At 32.6% G+C, this 23,513-nt stretch overlaps 2 protein-coding genes across 2 annotated transcripts; both read left to right on the forward strand.

Moving 5' to 3' along the window:
- Positions 1–390: 390 nt before the first annotated feature.
- LOC122588165 lies at positions 391–1,098 on the forward strand. The gene has a single exon (XM_043760296.1). The coding sequence runs from the start codon at positions 391–393 to the stop codon at positions 1,096–1,098; it is 708 nt and encodes a 235-aa protein (XP_043616231.1).
- Positions 1,099–17,214: 16,116 nt separating this feature from the next.
- On the forward strand, positions 17,215–18,121 carry LOC122589520 (uncharacterized protein At5g65660-like). The gene is made up of 2 exons (XM_043761819.1): positions 17,215–17,594; positions 17,820–18,121. The coding sequence occupies exons 1-2, from the start codon at positions 17,364–17,366 to the stop codon at positions 17,988–17,990; spliced, it is 402 nt and encodes a 133-aa protein (XP_043617754.1). The 5' UTR covers positions 17,215–17,363; the 3' UTR covers positions 17,991–18,121.
- Positions 18,122–23,513: the final 5,392 nt, after the last annotated feature.

Consider the following 23,513-nt stretch of genomic DNA (forward strand, 5'->3'; position numbering starts at 1 on the left):
TTATGCAACTACTTAGAAGGTCCCTAATGGACTCGTCCCTCTGTTCGTTCGACATCATCGGACGAGTCCACACCGTTGGGTGGGACTCGTCTCTTGTTCGTCCGGGTCACTCGTCCGGTGCGTTCGTTCCTCCAGGGACGAATGTTGTTTGTATGTTTTTTTTTAATGCAACGGATAGTTTTCAAGGAAGAAGACAAAACTTTTCAACTTTCAAAAGTTGGCAAAACAGGTCCCTGTAACGGCTTGTTTGACCACCTGCAGTTCAAAAACTTTACACTTTTAGTTCTTTAACGGCTAGTTTTTGAAAAAGCCTACATAAGCACTAGAACACACCACACTTGCATGATTCAGATATATTCACACATACAAAACCATTTTAAGCAGAAAATCATGTCGAACTTCAACAACCAAAAAGAAAACGACTTCTGGAACAACGCCGTGAACGATTTTAATCAATCGTACTCTAACCAGCCACCACAAACACCCTTCATCCCACCACCAAATGACCCCCGTTATGCTCAGTTCATGGCAGCTTATTATGTTTCACTTGCCGCTGCACAACCCCCTAATTTCTACCATGGGGGGTCGTCGTCAGCTGCACAATTTCAACAACACGATCAACACTCGTTTCCCACACCACCATGTAACCCCACCCCCACACACGAATCTGCTCCCACGCCAGAATCTGTTCCCACCCCCCAATCCATCCCTGAAGCACAACCAAAAAAGGGTCGGGTCAAAAGCATGTCCAAACGCACCAAGAAAAGCAAACAACCAAAAGAACCTGCTGCAAACTCGTCAAATTGGACCGAGCTTGAGATGAAAGTTCTCACTGAGTGTTGGATCGATGCTACAGAAGATCCATACATCGGCAAAGACCAATCTGTTGATTCTTTTTGGGGGATAATCATAGATAAGTACAATGCAAGATTCCCCAGCAACACAAGAAACCACAATCAAATAAGTGGCAAGTGGAGAAAGATCAGAACAAATGTGTCAAAGTTCAACGCAATCTGGAAAGGCTATGATGGTCATCGGTGCAGTGGTGAGAACGATGCCCAAGTAATGGAGGAAGCGCGATCAGAGTACTTTACTTAAACCAAAACTCAGTTTACCATGTACGATTGTTGGTTGCTTGTGAAAGATAAGCCAAAGTTCTTCGCTCCATCCGGTCATGATGTTCTGGGCCGAAGCTTGCATAAAAGGAAAAACGTTCTTAATGTTGTTGATAGTGAAGATGAGGAGGAGGAGGGGACCCAATTCGCGGCGGTGGACCTTGGTGATAATGACTTCTTCGGTCAGGATACATATACACGCCCCCTACTAAGTCAAAGGCATCACGAACATTTGCTTCTTCCGATGCGAGGTCTGCTCGTTCTTCAGCTTCCGACCTAGCCGCCCGACTTGACCGACTTGGGTGTAAAAAGGAGGCGGTGTTGGATGAACAACAAATGTCTTTGGCTGCCATTCGTGAGGAAGAAAGGAAGCGCACCATGTATACTGCTCTTTTTTTCATGGACAAAACAGAATGTGATGATGAGGAGAAGAATTACATCAAGGAAGCCAAGAAGAAACTCATGGCGGAGTACAAAGACTTCCTTTTCGGTCCCAATTAGTTTAGGTTTAATTTAAAAAAATAAAAATGTTGTTGTGTTTTTTTTTTTGTTTTTTCATTTTTAGGTTGTGTGCTTTAGTTTATTGTAATTTGTTTTTTTTTTTATGTTCTAAATGTATTTGTATTTTTATTTCTAACGAACTTGTGTGTTTTGTTAATAATTTGTGTTAATGGACTAAAAATGTATTTTATTAATAGTTTAGAGGGTTAAAAGTGTAAAGTTTGGATAAATGGGTAGAATTAAATAGTTGGTGGGTCAAAGACTAGTCTTTGGTGGATGAGTCAATTGGGTGCATTTTGGGGGGATTTGTCCTTGGAGTGTTTTTTGCTGATGTGGCGCTGACAGGGACTAGTCTTAGGTGGATTTGTGGTGTCCATTGGGGAGCCTCTTAGGGTCCAGAATATCTTGGGACGCGTTTAGTTCGAGAAAACACTCATGTTTTTTATTTTTGTTTTTCAAGAAAACAAGAAAAACTGAAAATGCGTTCAAATTGTATTTTCGTAAAACAATTTTCCAAGAAAATAAAATCCTTGTTTTCATTTTTTGAACTAAAATTAGAAACTACTTTTTTTTGTTTTCCGTTTTCTATATTATGTTTTCCAAGATAATATGATGGAGAAATAAAGTCCTTGGGATTTAGCCCAACTGTACATTTAATGCCCCTTAATCCCTTATGTCTTTCGGCCAAATGTTGGTTACGGGTTCAAAACCTTTTAAAGGCATATTAGGAAGTCTTTGCCAATGAGGTGTAGCATGAGGGTTTTCTCTAGCATTAGCTAGTTTCCTCCAGATCGGTAGTGGGACTTCCACCGCCAGTCATGCCCTCGGATTGACTGTGCTGGTGACGTGGTCGATCTCTACCGGACGATGAAGAGGCATGCCGCTAAGTCCAATCACAACTGCTGTTCAAGAAAAAGATGGAGAAATAGAAAACAAAAACAAGTGAATTTGAACACGTTTTTTAGATTTCTCAGATGGAAAAATGAAAATTGCATATTTTAATTTAAACGCGTTTCAAAATTTTCAAAAGTTTTCTTGAAAAAAAAAACCGTTTCATTTTCTAAAAAATTGGAAATGCAAAAAATAGAAAATATTATTTTAAACTAAACTCCTAAACATTTTTGATGTGTTATGGTTTAGAATTTGGATAAATATGTTATACGAATTCTTTTTACATATAACTTCAATTGGCTTAAAGCTAGGAGTAATAGGCGCCGTAATAATCCAGGTTTAGCCGCCTGGTTTTCCTCTTGTGATTATGGCAAATGAATCGAAGAGCCACTAGGGGCCAGGGCACTACCAGGTAGCTTGTTTTATTTTGCTATATGTAACGCATATCAAGTGTTCGTTGAAAGTTTATTTTGCTATATGTAACGCATATCAAGTGTTCGTTGAAAGTTGTCTATGAATATATCATTTATTTTATCAAGTACCGTTTAATCTTTTTTTTTTTTGTTTTCTAATTGATATTTTTGTACCCACAGGGAGGAACACACTCAAGCTTGCCACAACCTCTCATTCTTGACCAAGATTAATCTCTCTGTTATACAATTCAAGTAAGCATTCTAAACTTCGACCAAATTTATTTATTTAGCTTGTGAATTATAGTAGTGTCATATATTGAATAGTTGATTATTGATGATTTGATGGGGTTAGAGCGCATGTGAGGCAATTGAGTGTAAGTTAAACTTGATATCCTGTTCTTTACTCTTTATTTTATATGGGAATAAAAGTGGGGTAGAGACAACTATTTTAATGAGTCAATGATCAATATCGTTGGTTTTGAAGTTGTTTTTTTAAGATATGTTCCAAGGACGAGCAAGTAAAAGACTATATATATGATATTGTCATATTCAGTGCCATCACAAGGCTGAACAAAGTGTAACGCCTTATAAAACCAAACTTACTATGTTTCTGTAGGTTTATAAACCAAAGTAATTGATTGTAACTTGGTTCTCATCATATCATCATCCTTTCCTTCGGCAATTATTACTGTATTTATTTGTTTAGTGTTTGTAGAGTAGTCTTTTTAAGATTAACAAAGTTAGAGCTGACCATAAGGCTGGTCGTGCAAGTGGGTAAAAGGAGGTTTGGGTTTAAATAGACCTTTTTGGCTTGTTGAATGCTTAAAAATTGGGCACTTAGATTGGCCGGAGTGAGGTTGGCTCCAGCCCGGTGTCATCCCATGCCACCCTAAAACGTCTCGTTACATGGCCTCGAGGGACCTTTCGAGCAAAACAAGCCCCCTCCACGGCAAGGATATGCAACCTTGTTTTTTCTTTGTTGTAAATTAATGTGTGTATATAAAGTATGCATACGCTCCATTCATATTTTCTATATCTCTAATCTAAGGTAACTTCACATCTAAAATAAGAGGAGAATTCAAAATTTTGTGAGATGCTAACTGATGTTGGGTGAAACGGTAAGTTTATTAACTTTGTGTTAAGTTCTAACAATACCCTTGTATTTGTTTTTATTATTTTTTTTACTTTTTGTTTTCAATATATATATCAATGATAGAGTTTTATATTAGTTGATTTATTTTGTTATATATATATATATATATATTTTCTTATGAGGTCATGAAAGGACTGGACTCGATAAGAGAAAACACGAAATATATATATATTTTACAGAAAATCCCCACTGCGGCGCAGTGGGGTTGAGCACTCCTACTGCACCGCAGTGGGAAGTCTTTGACCTGCGCGAGAAAAATCCCCCACTGCACCGCAGTGGGGTTGGACACACTCCCACTGCTCCGCAATGGGAAGTCCCTGGTCCAGACCTGCAAAAACAACACTTTGACACTAGACTCAACTTGCAAGGCTTTCAACTCAAATCCAAACCTTTCAACCCATGATTAAGACTTCAAAATCTTATAAAACATTTTTTCATCCGATTCTAACATGTAAACATCATTCAAACTTCATTTCCCATCAAATGGGTCAAATGTCAAACATGGGTAATCAACCAAAATGATCATGATACCTTCAAAAGCTTATGACTCAACCATGAGCCCCTTTACAAATGAAATTTTGTTCAAACCAACTGAAACAAGATATTTTCCAAAATGACCAAATCAATACCAAGAGCTATAGATGAGGTGGGACTTCTAATTATCTACACAATGTACCAATCTACCTTCAAATCTTCCAAAAGTCTTTAGCTTCAAACTCTAAACAATCAACTCAGTTCCTTCTCCCGGAACCACCTATAAGAGAATTAAACGACTAAAAATATAAGCAAAGGCTTAGTGAATATAATTGCATACATTTATGAACACGAAGGAGGGCAACGCACAAATGACTATTACATGTAACCTATGACACCGCTGTGTCATATCTACATGCTCACCTTTGCACTCTAACGCTATACATGGATCAATATAAGCTAAACAAACATAATCAATATCAACTATCAGGATTCTTAGGTCCTAGAGGTTCTTAGGCCTCATACACACTATGCCCTACATGGGCTTAATGCCAAATCAATTACCACATATGGACACAACTCAACATCATATGGTAATTGACCCAACGTATATACAAAGTTATGCAAATATACTCATCTCCTTCGCTACTTGAACAATAACTCGATAAATGGCAATGCACAAATACAAGCTTCAACCTATAATCATATCATAATATGCATAAGCTTACATTCACAAACTTGTCTAACTCAACTTGGTTATTCTTATAAATCACTAGCTTTTTCTAAATCCAACCCAACTCATTTGTCATTGAGTTATTTCACATTCAATAATTTCACTTGGCAGTTCAATCTACCACTTTCATCATCATTTCTTCAACTAATAAAAAACAACATTTCTCACAAATCAACATTATCAAGTGAACATACCAATTTCTTAATCAAACTTATCATACAACTCAATGACAAACTAGGTTATATAAGAATTTGGGAAAAATTATACATAAATCAACTTCTAGCAAAAATCCTCAATTTGGGTTACTCGAAGAACCCTAATTTCAATAGATAGATAATAACTAGATTAAGGGAATCAATACATCAAGAATTCAAGGAACTAATTCAAGACTCTAGGTTACAATTTCCTTTTCCCTCTTTTCCTCTTGGAATTCGGCCACCACCACAATCACCACAACCCTAAGGGGACGTTTGGTTATAGAAAACACCCCTTGTTTTTCATTTTTGTTTTCCAAGAAAACATGGAAAATAGAAAACGCGTTCTAATCATAGATTTCTAAGAATGTTTTCTAAAAAAAACAAAAAACAAGGTTTTCTATTTTTCCATAAAAAACTTGAAAACACCTTTTTCTTGTTTTCTATTTTCCATTTTCATTTTCCAATTCATTCCACCCGCTCCCCTCACAATTCTAACATGTTTTCTAGTTTTCTAATTAGAACGCGTTTTCAAAATTTTTATTTGTTTTCTAGAAAACAAAAACCCCTTTTATTTTCTAGAAAATTAAAATTGAAAAACTAGAAAACATTTTCTACAACCAAACGCGCCCTAACTTTTCAATTTCTTGATTATATAAGGACTATTGTTATTATGAATTCTTTGTATAGATTGATTGAATTGCATGAAGGATTTCCTTTAGAGTTAGGTGAGGATAAGAAAAAGGAGTTGGAGAAGATGGTAGTGGAAATGTGAATAATGAAAAATGAATGTGGCTGGCACATTATGGGGATGCCACGCCCCATCTAATTTCTTGGTAATATAATACCCGCTATTCGCTAAAGTTTCAACTAAATTAACCCTATAACCAAAAATAAAATACTACGAAATTAATTTAATGTCAAAACTAAAATAAGGGGTTAATTTCTTTACCATAACAACTTTGGGGTGTTACAGGTCATATGGGTTGCTGGGTCATGGGTTGTGAGTCAAGGTTGAAATTTCTAACCTGAAACTTTTAGTGGGTTGGGTTAGGGTCAGAGTTTTTTAACCCACCAAGCCGAACCCGAACCCATTGACAATCCTAGTCAGTGGTGTGTGTGGAGGCCATATTAGGAGCTTACTTGGAGAAGTCTCACTCCATCATTTTGGAAGGCTTCCGCATATATGATGTAGCACTCACGTGTTGCAAGTCGCCCTTTCAGGAAGAGATCGACCATACTCCCATCAGCCTTAATGTCTCGCAACCTTTTTTCATCCAATGAATAAACCTTTAACCCTTTCATTCAAGGTTGGATGGCCTTTTCTACCATTTAGGTAGAAACTGGAAGCAGCCTCTCTACTTAGGTAAGGTAAGGTCTGTCTACATCTTAACCTCCCCCATACACCGTCGAGATATTGGGGCTCAAAACCCGCGAAAGGCGGCGCTGAGCAGTTACTTACTTACTTAGTCTTGTTTTTGTTTAACCCGTTGAGATAATTTATAATTTACCTAACACATTCATCACAATACACTTGGTATGTTAACATGTCAATACGTAATATCTTAATCAAATACGTCATATAGCGCTAACTCAGTCCTGTTTATCAAACTTCAAGAATAGACCATTAACCCTTTTAGTCTTGTTTTTGTTTAACCCGTTAAGATAATTTATAATTTAATTAACACATTCATCACAATACACTTGGTATGTTAGCATGTCAATACGTAATATCTTAATCAAATACGTCATATAAGACTAACTCAGTACTGTTTATCAAACTTCAAGAAAAGATCTCAAAATTAGTCACATTTAAAGCTACCAAAAAAGGAAAGTCGACCCTGGCTTGACGTCGTCATCATCACCAACAATTTTTGCCACCGTCACCACCAAATGCTGTCATGACCACCAGTTGCTGTCTCCCTTACACGGCCGCTGCTATTACATAGCGTGGATAACGGTCTATGGTCTTTCAATATAAACTAACGACACATCATATACATCCAAAAATCCAATACATCGACACGTATTAATTGCACAATGTGGAATTTGAATATATTTGGCTCTTGGAGTTTTGCTTGACGTTGTACTTTACCCAATATATATGGATACAAAAATATTAATGTGACTGAGCGGGACCAGGTTGTACTTCATATAATATCTGAAAAATATTGTATGTATACATAGTCTAGTCCACATTGGAAAAACACCTCGACTATGGTGTTTCAGCATGGGAGCTCAGCTCACGTGCGAGAAATTTGAGTGTCCATTAAACTATATATTTATATATAAGAAAATAATTCGTATTGCAGACTTTAACTAAGCTTAAATATTGTTACATTAGAAAAAATTACAAATTAAACCTTTTAATTTGATAAACATACATAACCCCTTGAATTATACATAAAACCTCTTCTGAATTTTACATAATCTCTCACTCCTTTACCTAAGATAAGTATTGCATGCTTAACCCAACATTTTTCCTTTATATATACAATAATAATACAAACAGAAGTCTAGTATATATAAGAGGCTAGAAGGCGCTTGATCGCTCGCAATTAACATGACGAATACGATTTCTTATGTAAAGTCTAGTATAAAAAAGTCAAACTCAATTGCAACCAACCATTTAATATCGAATATCCTGATTCCTCATATAAATTATAACCAAAAGCATTATTAGTTTCTTTTACCAATTTACTTCACTTTTGTACATTATGAAAAGAGGAGCGATGTATTGAAAATTTGAAAGTTAACAGCCAATTTATGGTATATTTGCAAATAAGTTTGTACACGATTGGCAAAAATCTTGCGTGAAATACAACCAATTTTTTAAATACAACCAGTACTTTCGTTCTAAAAATCTACTTAGATATATTTCTATTGGTAATGTCTCGGACAAAGTCAACATTAATATAGCTACACATCTATATGTAATTACCGTTACTGAAGCTGCGAGCCTGGTCTTGACTGTTCTAGTGTTCAGTGTGGTATTCATTCTCGTCCGACTTATATATCACGACATTAGAAAGGTGATTTATGTAGACATACTTTGGTAGTTTATCCGTCGGTACAATTTAAATAAAATTTATATTGTTATTGGGCTTAACTGAACTTATTGGGCTCACGTACATCAAGTCCTTGGTATGTAACTATTCATTAACTTTCAATAGTTTGTCCAAAAAGTAAAAGGCTTACTGGATCAGTGGGAATTCGTAATTTGTTATTCATTGCTTTTGGGTCGAAAAGACTACAACTTACATAGTTCAATTCTATCAGTGTAACTAAAATCATAATAACGTACTTCGGTTAAAGCCCATAACTAAAACTTATTATATTTTGTTTCTCTTGCCAGGATATAAAAAAGTGAACGACAACATTCTTTTCAAGATGCAAGCCTTATAATTAGATCACTAGTGATTTGAAATTTCAAATTTGTTGTTGGCACAAAACATTGATTGGGTTCCAGAACCCTATTCTTCCTTTGTGTTCAATAATTTTGTCTTTGTGATTGATGTTTCACACTCAATCATGTATAAGAATCTGATTCATAGGGTAATAGAACATTTGTTTATGACTTTAATATGTTAATGATTGGTTTTTACAGGTCGAAGGCCAGGAGGTGTTTGGATGTGCAACGCAAAGCAAGTGTCATTAATGAACTTGATTCACATCTTTTCGCTGTCTAGGAACACGCATTAAGAATATGTTTAACCATCATAGAGTCGTTGCGGCTAAAGAAGTGCACTTACAGGGTTAATGTGAAACATTTAAGTGTCAACTTTCATTACTATTATTGAGTTTTGTAATTCTGACGATGGAACAACATTTTTGAGGAAGATGCATATGCAAATATCGTCTATCACTAAGCTCAAATACTTTTTTTTTTTTGTTTTTGAGTTAATTACAAAAATTGTTCTTGTCATGAACTGATACTTGCAGCTTTCATCCATAAGTTTCATAAATTACAGTTTTAATCTAAATAAGTTTGCTCCGTCAACAGTTTTGGTCTAAATCACTAAAGGCCATTAAATATGAGGTCATGTGACTTCCACATTATGGGTACATTGGTCATTTTCTAAACACAAGGACCAAAAGCGTAAGTAAACAAAAAGAATTCCAGAATTAATCATCATCTAATTACAATATTAATCAATTTTTTTAAAGTTGAAAATCAAGTTTAAGTTCAAATCCAAATCCAAAATTAACCAACGAAATCAAAAAACTAAAACTCTTATTATTATAAAACAAATATAAATATAAACGGATATAAATACACAAAACCAAAAAATATGGAAAAATTTCCATGTCTACTTGCTTTCATTATCAGTACCATATAGTCCATAATCATTAGTCAAAATCAACCTACCACCAGCACATCCAATATGATGATACGCATGGAAATCCATGAAAATATCAAAGATTCAGAACCTTATGACTTTGAAATATATATGGTCGTGACTTCTTATGTTGGTAAACTACAATCAGGTGAGCTAACATTTTATTCTTATTCGAGGGAAAAATGAAGGTTGCTCGAGTTCTTGATCAACCTGAATCTCCAACCATCACCCACACCAACCGAAACCCGATTAATCAGACCACCATAACGCCAGAAAAGACCACTTTGTCGCCGCCCTCAAACCCAAGGATCGTAGCCGCCACTCATCCTTCGCACCAGTTTTCTTTATGTGGCGCGGTTGTTTCTGGAAATGAAAGTAATATAGACATAGATCTATATATATCGAAGATATAGATCAGAGATATTAGATATATGGTGGTGGTGGTCCGGCCACCGACGTCGGTGTCCGGTGGAGCTCCGGCTATAGGAATTTTTTTCTTTACCTTTTCTTCATTTACTTAAATTTTGGTGGTCAATGAGGGTTACAAATGGATGTTTAGTTTTATTTTGAATTTCAGATCTATTAACATATATAGAATTTCTCATGTGTTTATATCTTAGATGGGATTCACAACTGAGAATGTGGGGAAGAAATTTTTTTTGAATATATCATTCTTGATTCTTGATAATAAGATTTTTGGAATTTGTTTAAATGAAACTTAAGTAAGTGATCTGGTGATTTTGTTTGGAAAAGTTATTGATATGTTATTTGTTGATGATGATGAAGAAGATCTGGAGGAAAAATATATATCAAAAGTGATTATTTTGGTCCTTTTGTAAGGGAAAGACTAGAATACCCATCATGTGCAGGTCACGTGATGGGTAGTTTAACGTCAGTTTGAAGTTTGGACTAAAACTGTTGACAGAGCAAACTTATTTGGACTAAATCTGTAATTTATGAAACTTAGGGATGAAAGTTGCAAGTAACAGTCCACTACAGGGATGATATCTGTAATTAACTTTTTGTTTTTTAACAACGAATCAGGAGTTAGTAGTTAGCGGTTAATATTTTTTTTAACGGAAACAAATAATATTAATAATATAAAAGCAACTAATAAGATGCTAAACTACAAGAACGATACAGTTATAAATCTAGAAATACAACTGAATAACAAGTTCTTGATTCTTCCCCAAACTTTAACCAGATACAAGGATGCATTTAGCAATTAGTTGACAGTAACAAGGATAGTTAGATTTAGATAATATTGAGTTATTAAAAGCAAAAAGAAGCTATACATTTAGAGGATAGTACGTTAAAAGAAATTGAAAACAACTTATATCAGAAAAATAATACGCCTTGAGCCATGTAGGATGTGATCTGGTTTTGAAAACAACTTATTTCTCTTTTGGGAAATGCTAAATACAGCCATAAGGTCTGTATCTAACGTGTAAAAAAACTTGTACTTTCTATATTAAAAGTTCACCCCCTGATTTTCATGGTAAATGTACAAACAATTTATGCACCTTAAACACAGCCCTAAGAGCTGTATTTAACAAACCCCTTTTCCTTTTTATCATATTTATTTGATTTTAAGGTTGTAAGCAAAGCGAAGCGAATGAATATAAGAGGCGATTAAGTTTACGTTTTCTTTTAAGTTATGTCAAACACATGAGGGGTATTTTAGTCTTTTGGTCCTCCCTTTTTTTTTGATAAAATTATTGTTTTTATACCTCAAGTTGTCAAATTTTTCACTTTTGGTACCTCAAGTAGACAACATTTTTTTTAATTACACTATAATTTTTATCTCATACATTAGCATCTATCAAACAACACACACTTAAAAATCAACACACATTCATATGAATCCATGTATACCTATATATCTTTATACCATACCAAATTCAATACATAAACATTCATAAATAGATTCAGATCTCTTATATGAATCATACACTACCAGAAAAGGTTGCCTACTATCTCCCTCCCCACCATGCACCAGATTCCGATCTAATCTCGTTTGTAACAAATATATTCATCTATAGCAGATTCCGTTAAGATCTCGTTTGTAGCAGATTCCGATCAAGTGTTGTTTGTAGCATGTTCCAATAGAAGAAGAAGGTAATTTAGGGGTGAGAGGATTCAGATCTCTTATATGAATCATACACCACCAGAGAGGAATTTCCCGTGACATGAGTTTTTTCCGGCCATCGATCTATCAATGCATTCGGTTCCTCCACCATCACCCGTAATTACACCAACAACATATAATATTTCAAGAATAATACACACCATTGGGAGTTTTTTTAGGAGTCGTTAAAAAAAAAAAATCATGTGTGTTGATTTTTGAGTGTGTGTTCTTTGATAGGTGCTAATGTGTTAGATGAAAATTGGAGAGTGTAATAAAAATATGTTGTCTACTTGAGGTACCAAAACTAAAAAAATTAATAACTTGAGGTATTAAAACTGTAATTTTCTCAGAAAAAAGGGGGTCAAAGACTAATACCCCTCACGTGTTTGTCACGTGAGGGCGTTAACGGCAAAATTTAACGCCGCATGAACGTGGTACCAAAACTGAAAAAAACACAAAACTTTAGGTATGAAAGCTGCAATTTTTTTGAGTTGGAGGCTAAAAGTGCAAAAGTTGCCAAGTTGAGGTACCAAAAACGTCATTTTTTCTTGTTTCTATTATAGTTTCGACATGATTATTTCTATTCTGTTTTAAATATATTTTCTTATATTAACTAGTTTCTTACTAGAATTTTTAATAATTTTAATGCAATGTAAGATTTTTTTCTTTTTTATATGTTTTATGTTCGATACGAACACAACCAAACTAAATATATGTTTGTTATCAATTTACTTAAACGTATCAAAATCAGGTTTTTCTTCTTCTTTATTCGTACGATGCCTTGGATTTGGGGACCGGTTTCGAAGGTGAATTCCTAATTTATAAACTCCTCACCCCCTTTTTCTTAACTTGAAGATAATTCATTTGTTTTTTGTTTTTAATAATACTATGATGAATTTTTCTATCAGGATTTTGTATAAAAAAATGCAGGATGTATCAATCATTTATTTTCATTTATAAATATTTTTCTTTAATATGTGTTTAAAACTTTAAATTGTGCTATATTAATATTTAATGAACTCATTGTTTCCTCTAATATTCGGATATCCTATAGAAAACTGACAAATATATATGGGGATAAGAATATAAGGTTGTTAGGTACTTAAGCTTAGATGTCGGAAACTTACATATTAATTTTTTAAACCATAAAAATCATGGGGCCCAAACATTTATTTATTAAATAATAAATAATAAAACATTAGTATGTGAGGGGTGTCAGACAACCTTATATTCTTTTTTCCCAATATATATATATATGTATATATATAATTGACATTTTATGAAATAGTAGCATTCTCTTTCTTTCTCAAATTAGGTTCATGAATTTTTCCAATTCAATTATTCAAATTAGGTTCTTGCAATTTTCCAATTCAACAATAATCAATTATATACTCTAAAGCAAAGTTTGTCTATTCAGATATCGGCTGAGGTTGAGTGTGGTTTATGATTAAAGAACAAGGATATAAACTTCCAAAAGAAAGAATTTCACTTGCAAGAGAAGGTTAAAAGTCATAGTATTCATCAAGAGTAAAACCATATATGTACTTGCAAGATCTTTACTTTGAAAAAGAGGCTTATGATTTTTTATCGGAAACTTCCCATTAGAGGAAATAATACTAGTGCTGGTCATTGTTCAAGTGTAAAAGAATGAAAACAATAGGTGGAGGATTAAAAGTAACTTAAGGGGTCAAATTTAGAGTATCTTGGCTCTTAAATAAAAATTAAAAGCTAAGATTAAAAAATCAATATTTAAATCTTGGCTTTTTATTTATAATCAAAGATCAAGATTTTTCAAATTTGACTCAAATTTGAGAATCAACTTGAATGAATCTTCACCCGGAAACAATATCTGAAAGAGACTTGATGAATACTATGACTTTAATTTTGACATCTAATTTCTAAGAATGTATGAAAAAAAATAAAAATAAAATAAAAAAATACTAGTAATATTGGTCTTTATGTCATTATTTTTTAACCTTCAAATGATTCAACCGTTTAATTTAGTCATCAGAAGTCATAATAATTCTTGATTTCTTTCTATGAATATGGCTCCATGTTGTTTAGACTTAGCTAAGAATAAAGATAAGTTTTTAATAACTTGTTGTGTTAAGAATGAATATATAAAATCCTCAATATGTCTCGACTCTCAAATCTCAATAGAAAGATTGCGACCTTTGACAACCTAAAACGACAATCTTGAATTTATATCAAATTTCTTGTTAAATAATGAAACAAAGAGTCAATACTTTTTGTTTTGTTTTTTTTTTTAAACAATTTTCTAGACAAAAATATACACAAGATTCTTTTCCTATTTCAGTTTTAAAACATTAAACAATTTATATTTTTACCTTTTTAATTTGAAAAAACCGAACATTCACTTTTAATTTCCAGTTTTGAAAACCAAAATAATTTTTTTAATTCAAACTTTTATCCGTAACATGAAATAAAATCAATATTATAATCCATACATAAACGTAAATTAGAATTTAAAGAATACAACCAAATCTTAAACTAAAAAACAAAAAAACACACCAGCTTTAAAAAAATCCACCGGGGTCAAATATCCTTTCTTACATTAATTTATAAGAGTGGATTATCGAGAGGGGGACCCGAGAGTGTTGGTTTTCATCTCATGTATATGTGGTTTGAGATCCGCATATCGTCAGTCTGCTATCAAACTTTGGCTTTGCAATAAAGTACAAATTGAAGATCTAAATATTGGAACTATATTTAAAAACTCATATGTGACAAATAACATGAAAGGAAATAATGAAGGGAAGAAAAATGACTTTGTATGTAATTGGTCTATTTAACTTGTTACATCAGTTTGTAATATTTTTTTTGTAATTGGTTTTTATAGTTAGCATTTGTCATATCTAAATGTATTTTAAAAATCTAAGTGATATTATCAATTTATCATCGAAGCAAATGCACTACTAAACCAAGGAGGCAAGGAGTATAAGATAATGTTCTCGTAGATAAAGGTCACCAAATATGGTTTTGTATATATAAGACTTGGATATTTTTATTCTTTTTAAAATTTTTATGGAAAATTTGGTCTGGCATTGCTTTTTTAACATATCCAACTCCAATAAGAAAAACTTATTCTATAAATACTTATGTCTCCAATCTTGTAAGTATTTTATTTACATCAAAATTTAATTCATTCACACAAGATATTTTTTATTTAACTTAATATCTATCATGTCAGTTCAAAAAAAAAATATCTATCACGTGTATGCCACGACATATATACATTAGACAAATTGAGTAGACTAGTACTAACAAACAAAACCAACACGATGGTAAAGGGGGTTTAGGAGGAACCAATAAGAAAAAAAGCGTGTTTGAAAGTTGGAAATATTGGCGCATGGGTTCGTAAACTTGTCAATGAGGGCGATAGACAGAAACTTCTTAAATCTAAAAGATCACACAGCGCTACCGCGCGCGATAGACGAAAGCCCTCAACTAAAAGATCAAAGAGCGTGATGGCGATACATGTGCTCACATAATATTATTAAAGGTAAAGGTTATCATATGTCTTCGTCACACGGATAATATATTTGTCAATACTCGGACTATGAGATATGTAATTGATTCGTTAATATTGACATACAAAAATTTAAATGAATCGTGTGAAACTTATGCACGAAGCAGATCTACTGTATGTATAGTACTTGATATCTAGTAAGATTTCATGTAAAAAAGTATATTGATGTTGATTTTGTCTCACGAATGTCATCTGAAGTGGAGGAGACGTACTTGAGCTTCTTTATGTAAGTACTTTTTGCAAAAGTAATTCTGTTCGGGCCTTGCCTTCTAGGAGGAAAAAAAAAAAAAACCTTGAGAAGACCCAACTAATAATGTGTCGCTATTGAAGAAATAGTTGTATTATACGGTGTCTAACAGGCCGTGCCAATGGTTTAGTTAACTGTCGAGTTTAATTGTCGGTTTCAACCAATGGAGCCATTAGCTCATGTCTTAAAACTATTAATCGTTGCATAATTAATTTTACATGATTGTCATTCGTTTAGTTAAAAGTTATAATGGAACTTTGTAAATATAAGATCATACTTAGTTTTTGGGGAAAATGGTGTTTCGTGCCTCAGGAAAACATCATTAACGTAAAACATACAATTAGCTCAAACAAAAGTTTTACATAGTAGTGTATAACTAATGTTTCTGTTTAAAAATTACGGAAACACAGAAACTTGAACAAACCAAGTAAATTCACACGTACTTATGCCAACTCTACTTGCAAATTATATTCATGATATTTAAGATACATTTTCCTTTTGCCATGTATGTATATCATAGTCAATAGAATAGAATTGCACTTTGCAGCTTTCTTAGAAATGTTCATACTATCATTTTTCAACAATAACATATGAGTTGACATACATATATATTGTTGACTTTAAGTTTGACCTAAAATTCAAAACATTCACATACTCTAGCATTCAACTTTACTCATCAATAAGTTAATAATTTAATATCATTTCTTTAACAATAATAGGAAAATGATTAATCAACCTAATTGGTGTGTCTAAAGATATGCCTAAAACCTTAGGAATTTGACACGTGGAATGCACTAATTCTTTTTTCTAATCTTGCCCCCTGATTTTTCCACATGTCATCCTCTTACAATTAGGCACAACTTTAGGCATACCAATTAGGTTGATTTATTATTATCCACAACAATAATATAGGACTGAAGACTGATACATAAAAGTCAATTGATACCAATCACATTAAATCTTAGGGCGCGTTTGGTTTACAGAATGTTTTGGGAAGGAATGAAATCTGTCAAAGGAATTAGAATCTGAAGGAATGAAATTTGACGGAATGTTTTTGATTTTTTTAAGATTCAAGTGAGAAACGGAATGAAATTCCTTCCCCCATCCCCAAGGAATAAAGATTCTATCAAATGATAGAATGTTTACATTCCAACGGAATGTGATTCCTCCATCTTTAACCAACAAACGTGCTAAGGAATGAAATTCAATTCCAATTCTATCAGATTCCATCAAATTCTGTGAACCAAACACGACCTTAATTGTATACTTGTATATATCTCATACAGTCATATGACATATATGTATATGCATATGTATATTTTTAGTAACCAACTTGGCAACTAGCAAAACTAAAAAAATACAAGTATTCGCTCAAAATTTAAAATAAACTCCCACTTCATCCGTACCATTGCGGGGACACATAGCTGTACCCCAACTAACCATTCCTTTATAAATTCACCAAAACCCCCCCTTCTCTTTTCCACTCACATTTTCTTCGTTCTCACACAAATTGTGTTGGTTTTTTCACATCTCATGAGAGGAGTAAAACAACCTATAAACCATAACCATCACATATTATCAAAGATTCATCAATCCAATTGTACCATAATCACCTTCAGTTGTAATGGAATCTCCACCTTATTATCCACCCCCTCTACCTGCTCACTCGGACTCTTCTCGACCTACTTTAGGCTTCCCTCTCGGTACCGCTTTGCTATTAATAGTGATTTTCAGCCTCAGCGGCATATTCTCTTGTTGTTATCATTGGGACAAGCTTCGTCACCTTCGTGGTTCGTTTCCAGATGTAGACGAAGACGATCACTCGTCACCTTCCAAGCCTAAACCAACTTATTCGGTAAGTCTCTAGTTTTCCAGTAACCAGATAAAGTGAATCTTACACCTAATATATTTATTAAAATATTATTTTAGTGTACACGTCAATTTATCTGGTGTACAGATCACCTCTCTGCTTATCAGTAACATCTGATATTTTGAGAGATGGACATTTTTAAAAGGCGACCGATAAATAGACGCCTTTTATGTATTTTTTGGACTAATGTTATGTATTTGATGTTAACAGGAAAAGATGAAAAAAGAGAATGAGAGTTTGCCGGTAGTGATGCCAGGAGATAAGATCGCAAGGTTCATAGCATTGCCGTGTCCGTGTGAACCGCCGACACAAGAAAAGGTCGTTATACAAGAAACTCAAAAGACCCCAAAGCCACCACATGTTAGTGTCACACTTTGTTAAACTACTACTATACTAGTAGTAGTAATTTATATTAATATATTTGTACATACAAATGTTTATAGATTTATATATATAGTATTTGTTTGACTTAAATTTATATATTTTAATCAAACATTTTGATTCTTCTTCTAGCAGCATCTTTTATTTTTTGTCCTTTTATTTAACGATTTTACAGATATTAATTTGTATTAAAATACATATAGTGAATTGAATGCGAGTCTTTGTCATTAAAAAAAAAATACAGTAATTAAAAAGATCTAGATAGTTTATTTAGCGATTTATGTATTGCCTGAAAGACAAGAATGCGCAAACGGTGAAGAATTAATCTTATGTGTAAATTGGTCCAGTAGTTAATGTCAGCTGCTATTCAAATTCGTTTTGCCTTCTTCATATAGTTGATTTCACAATTAATGTCCATATCCTCATTGATCGTGATCATCGTGTTTTGTTCCAAAAATATTATAAGTTTTTCCTACCAATTGAAAATAACAAGAAGGAAATCAAGGAAGCCACAAATATTTAATTTCTATTAGAAATCCAATATACTTTACGTATATACATTACACTTTTTAGGATAGTAATCACTACACCCCCTTATTATTTTGGATATCCTATTAATTGAGTACTATTAATATTACTAACTGGTGCATCAGATATTTGAAGGCGTCTGGTATCCCAACCATGATTTTGGTAACCTGGCTAGATTATTAATGACAGGGGGCCCGTTTTTACTCTACCATATATACCATTAAAGACATGGAGGCAACACTATTTTAGTTGAGATACCAAAAAATATGGTTGGGATACACTTGATGTATTTTAAAGAGATCAATTTTTTTAAACGGGATAGTGGAGGGACCCATTGTTATATATTGGAGTATAGATTAGAAAAGTACAAACCTTATGTTATGCTACGTTCATATTTGACTTGCAACTTATTCATATTTGACTTGCAACTTATTCAGCTTTCCAAAACTATCTTTTTTGCTAAGATGGATAGTGTGCACATTATAGTAAATGAACTTTTGATACGTAGTTTAATTTGTTTCTTTTTTTTTTTTCTTTTTTCTTTTTTTTTTTTTTTTGGGAAGAAATGATTTTCATTAAAACTTCTATAAAAACTGAAAGATCGTACAATACTTAAAGAAGAATCACATTTCAAATACCTGTAGTATGGCTAATTGATACGTGATGTAACTCAACAAATAATATTTGACATGACAATGTAAATGATAATTGTCATGATCTTAGCTAACTAATAAACCTGTCCATGAAGATAAACATCAAGTAAAACTCAACCATTTCGAAATGAAACTATACTACTTTTTTCTTTTCTTTTTTCCTTTTTCGTTTAAATAACGAACCCCTCACCTCGATGATGCCCAAAGGCTACTATTTTACTAGTTAACTCGTAATATTTTATAATGAGAGTTTTAATAGAATGTTGCTCAATACTTAAATAGTTAAATATTAGCACATAGCCAAATGAATTCCGATCAAAGGTGGATAATGTAGTTTCTAACGAAGAGAAAAAAAAAAATTTAGAATTTTGTGTTTAAATCCGTTTATAATAAAATTCTTAAATATTTTTGATCATGTTATCCCCTTATAATAAAATTTTATTTAGCTGACGATATTCAGTGTGTTATTTATTATCCACAACTTATTGAAGTAGCTTAGCTTATGTTTTTCATTCATATATACAACTAATTTCTCAAACATGTTATTATAAATAAAAGTTTTAGCTAAACGCTAGCATTGTCATTTATGAACACTTTCTCAAACATATCTTATAACAGTAAAATAAAAAATATGATTAATTCTTTTAAAATTTAGCCTAAATATTCTCTTAAAAGTTAAAAAACATGACAAGTATCATCATCATAATGTTAGGTTGATTATTAGGTTGTTTTGGTTTGGTTAATTATTTAAAGGAGCTCTTTGAATTCTTAAGTGAATTGTTAAAATATAACATAGCATATACAAAAGTAGAGCCCTATAAATTCTTAAGTGCTGTTATTCCTTGACCTAATTTTTATATCAAATCAAACAAGGTGTTTCTGCTCTAAGTGCTCCACCCACCCCCACATTATCCCTTTTGCTTATATATGTTGTTTATTAACCCCTATTTATACTCGAAATTATATATCTACCAATAAACTAAAACATGATTGATATGTTCTTGAAACGACATATGACGTAATCCTTGATCGATACGTGTCTTTTCAATTAATTTATTTTATTAAATTAGCTTTTTTAATTGTATATAAATTTAATTTCCAAATTAAACTTAGAATTAAACTCTAACAATTGGTTTATTACTACAAAAGACATTATAACCTTATTTGATTTTCTCATTAATAAATTATCTATTTTTCTTTATCAATTTTTTAACTCCTATTACTTATAATAATAAGTTATTAACATGAATACTTCAAAAATTTGAGTTTACGTTCGGAAATCACAAGACTATTTGCCGTCATCCACTATACTTACAAGTTCCTATTTTGATGTGATTCTAAAAATTTAAGGTAAATCTAAAACTCTAACTAAACATATATTATATGTGATTTGCTAACTAGTGCCCCTAGTGCACTAGTTAAAGAAGTATTTGATGAACTTGTTATTTCCTTATTAATAAAAAATTGTATATAATGTGTATTAATTCAACTTATTGATTTCTATTTTTTAATGAATAGTTAATACATATTTTCATATTTTAAGAAAGTTGGACTTCATTAAATGCTTTATTAAATGCTTCTTAACTAGTGCACTAGGGACACTAGTTAGCAAATCCCATAGTATTTATCATTAATGTTTATTATAATTTATTTTTGATCATCGACTTTTACTTTAACCACAATTTATTTTATATCTACGAATCATGTATGAGGCATATTCAAATTTCTTTATGATACAATATATATAACTACCGTACATCATACGAGTATTAAGATTAGTGTTTATATATAATTTGAATATACAAGTACTTTTTATTATAACAACCAGCCATCGTCTAGCTAGGTACCCCCCTTCCTTTAAGTTACTTCAAATCCAGATAAAACCCCCTAAGCATCCGTATACATGGTGACGAATTATCAATAAAATTCCGCTTGCCTCAAGGATCGAATCCTAATCTTCAAGGGGCATGGTCTTCTATTACTTGTCTCCATGAATTTAGCCCTTTAATAAGCAAAATTTAGATTAACGAATTAAGGATTGTACGTATACTAGTTGTGGGTCACTGGGTCGGGTGCACCAAACTTCACGTGGAAGACAATGGTCAGTGGATGGTTTATTGGGAAGTTCATCTTATCTTACTCCCTCTCAAATCATCACTTAATATTTAACTTCTATTGTTTGTATTTCCGGGTATTCTAATTCGGATAATAATGTACGGAGTAATAGATAGAGTGATAGACCGTGTTTCAAAATCTCTTTAATAATAATAATTCTTATTATTATGTCTCGTCATCAAATACTTTCATTATGTTCTTCAGTTCACCTCTATAAGATCGACAAGGTTTCAAGTTCAACTATTTGCATGTGTTAATTTTCAAAAAGAAGAAATATATTACGCGAAATTAAGAAGGAAATAATCAAAGTGGACGATATTAGCAAACTCCAAAACAGAGGAATCGGCAACAACTAGAAACAATTTAAACACAAGTTTAGTTGCTTTACCCTGCCTTCTCGAAAAACATGTGGATGTAAATAAGTATGAACAAATATCTATGTTATGTAAAATTCTTGTTAAATGTTTATGTCATGTAATGAACTTTCAAATCCCGCTTATTAGATGTACTTAATCAATCAAAATCTTACACGTGGACATTTATAAGGTTGTTACATATACACGGGTATATTCAATATCCAGGATTTAAAAGTTCTTTACATGACATAGACACCTTACGAGATCCCTACATAATATAAATATTTGGTTATAATTAATTATATTCACATTTAATAATCCTAAATAAATATTCTTTGAAGCTCAGATAAAAACTAATTAACCTTTTTTTAGAAATATAAATAAAAATCAACATATCGAAGTTTACATTTCTGTATAGCACAAGCAAGCCCTTTTTAAGAACTCATCACTCATCCAAGTACTTAAAATGAATCATAGTACAAACTGAATCACAATATACTTAAGCAGTTAAGACTTGCAGGTAGGCCAGGGTGACATAAATACCCGCATCCAATGGAGAATCCGATATTCGAACACAGTTTAACCGGAGAATTCCCGGGTTGTCCGGGGATGGGGACGGGTATGAGGATGTAAATTCATTCCTCGATGGGGACGGGGACGTGTATCAGAAACCATAAATCCCTGATCCTCGTACCCGAACCCGACAAAATTATATATATTTAATATATTCACATTAAATTTTTATTTTTTATTTTTTTACATTACTTTATTTAATACTCCACTTTTTATGTATCACATTTTATTTATCAATTATTCAATAAAGTTATTAGTTTGTATATAAAATAATATTCATGTTTTATAGAAAAAAGAGGTCGAACTACACATTGTCTTAGCTATTTTTTACTTATACTAATTAATGTTTATTCAAAAAAATCTCCAATTACCCGATGGAGATCTTGATACGCGACAGGAACAGGTATGGGGATGTAATCTAATTCCCCGACGGGAGATTGTAAGTGGGAATCGGATATGAGGATGGGAATTGAGATCCCCGATGACATAAATACCTTTAAATTTCATAGAGGTCTAGAGCATGACATAAATACATTTTAAGAAATTTCATATTCTTTTCACTTTTAAAAGACTTCCTATATACGGAGTATTGTATTTTAAAAATTAGTATAAAATCTATTGCAATCTAACTTATTGCATTAACTCTGATATCATCTTTATTGACGTTTTCCTACTGTCTTTGTGTAATCGATTCTAAATTGGTTGTGATGTGCACTCCACTAAGATCCATAATATTACAAATGTCGTAATTAAAACATTTATGGAGTTGTCTAATATGTTTTTAACAGCAAATGGTTATCTGCTATTCTACCTCACATTCAGGGAGGTGGCTGAGTTTTTATTTTATCATATGGGAAAATTAATGTGAAGGCAGTGATTGATGTTTGCAATATATAATATTTTCCCATAGCCTAATTTAAATTATGCATTCAAATTACTTCTTTTAGCTATATATATTTGAAATTCTCTTACACTGTAATAATCTTAACCATAGCACAAGGCCTTCGAAATTCATTGTAAAACGATCATCTTTAAAAATCTTAACCATACCATCATGCCTTCGTGTGTAGGGGGTTCTCTCACATCCCATTGGTAAGCGGCGTGGATTTTTGAACATTCTATCGTCCTCGTAGTTAAGGTAAATCACGAGTGGAATCTGGAGTATGGTTTTTTTGGTAGTAATTTTAGGCTTAAGTCACGAGTGGAATCTAGAGTATGCTTTTTTTGGCTGTAATTTTAGATTGTAATATTGTACTTTTAACCGTCCAACGTTTTTTTTTTTTTTTGCTAACTCGGTT

The sequence above is a fragment of the Erigeron canadensis genome, chromosome 2, assembly GCF_010389155.1.
Source record: "Erigeron canadensis isolate Cc75 chromosome 2, C_canadensis_v1, whole genome shotgun sequence".
Lineage (NCBI taxonomy): Eukaryota > Viridiplantae > Streptophyta > Magnoliopsida > Asterales > Asteraceae > Erigeron > Erigeron canadensis.

What these genes read in the sequence shown, in the direction of transcription:
- LOC122588165 (XM_043760296.1), top strand. Translation starts at nt 391, where the DNA reads ATGTCGAACTTCAACAACCAAAAAGAAAACGACTTCTGGAACAACGCC.
- LOC122589520 (XM_043761819.1), top strand. Translation starts at nt 17,364, where the DNA reads ATGGAATCTCCACCTTATTATCCACCCCCTCTACCTGCTCACTCGGAC. An exon ending in AGCCTAAACCAACTTATTCG is followed by an intron (nt 17,595 to 17,819) that starts GTAAGTCTCTAG and finishes TGATGTTAACAG; the next exon opens with GAAAAGATGAAAAAAGAGAA.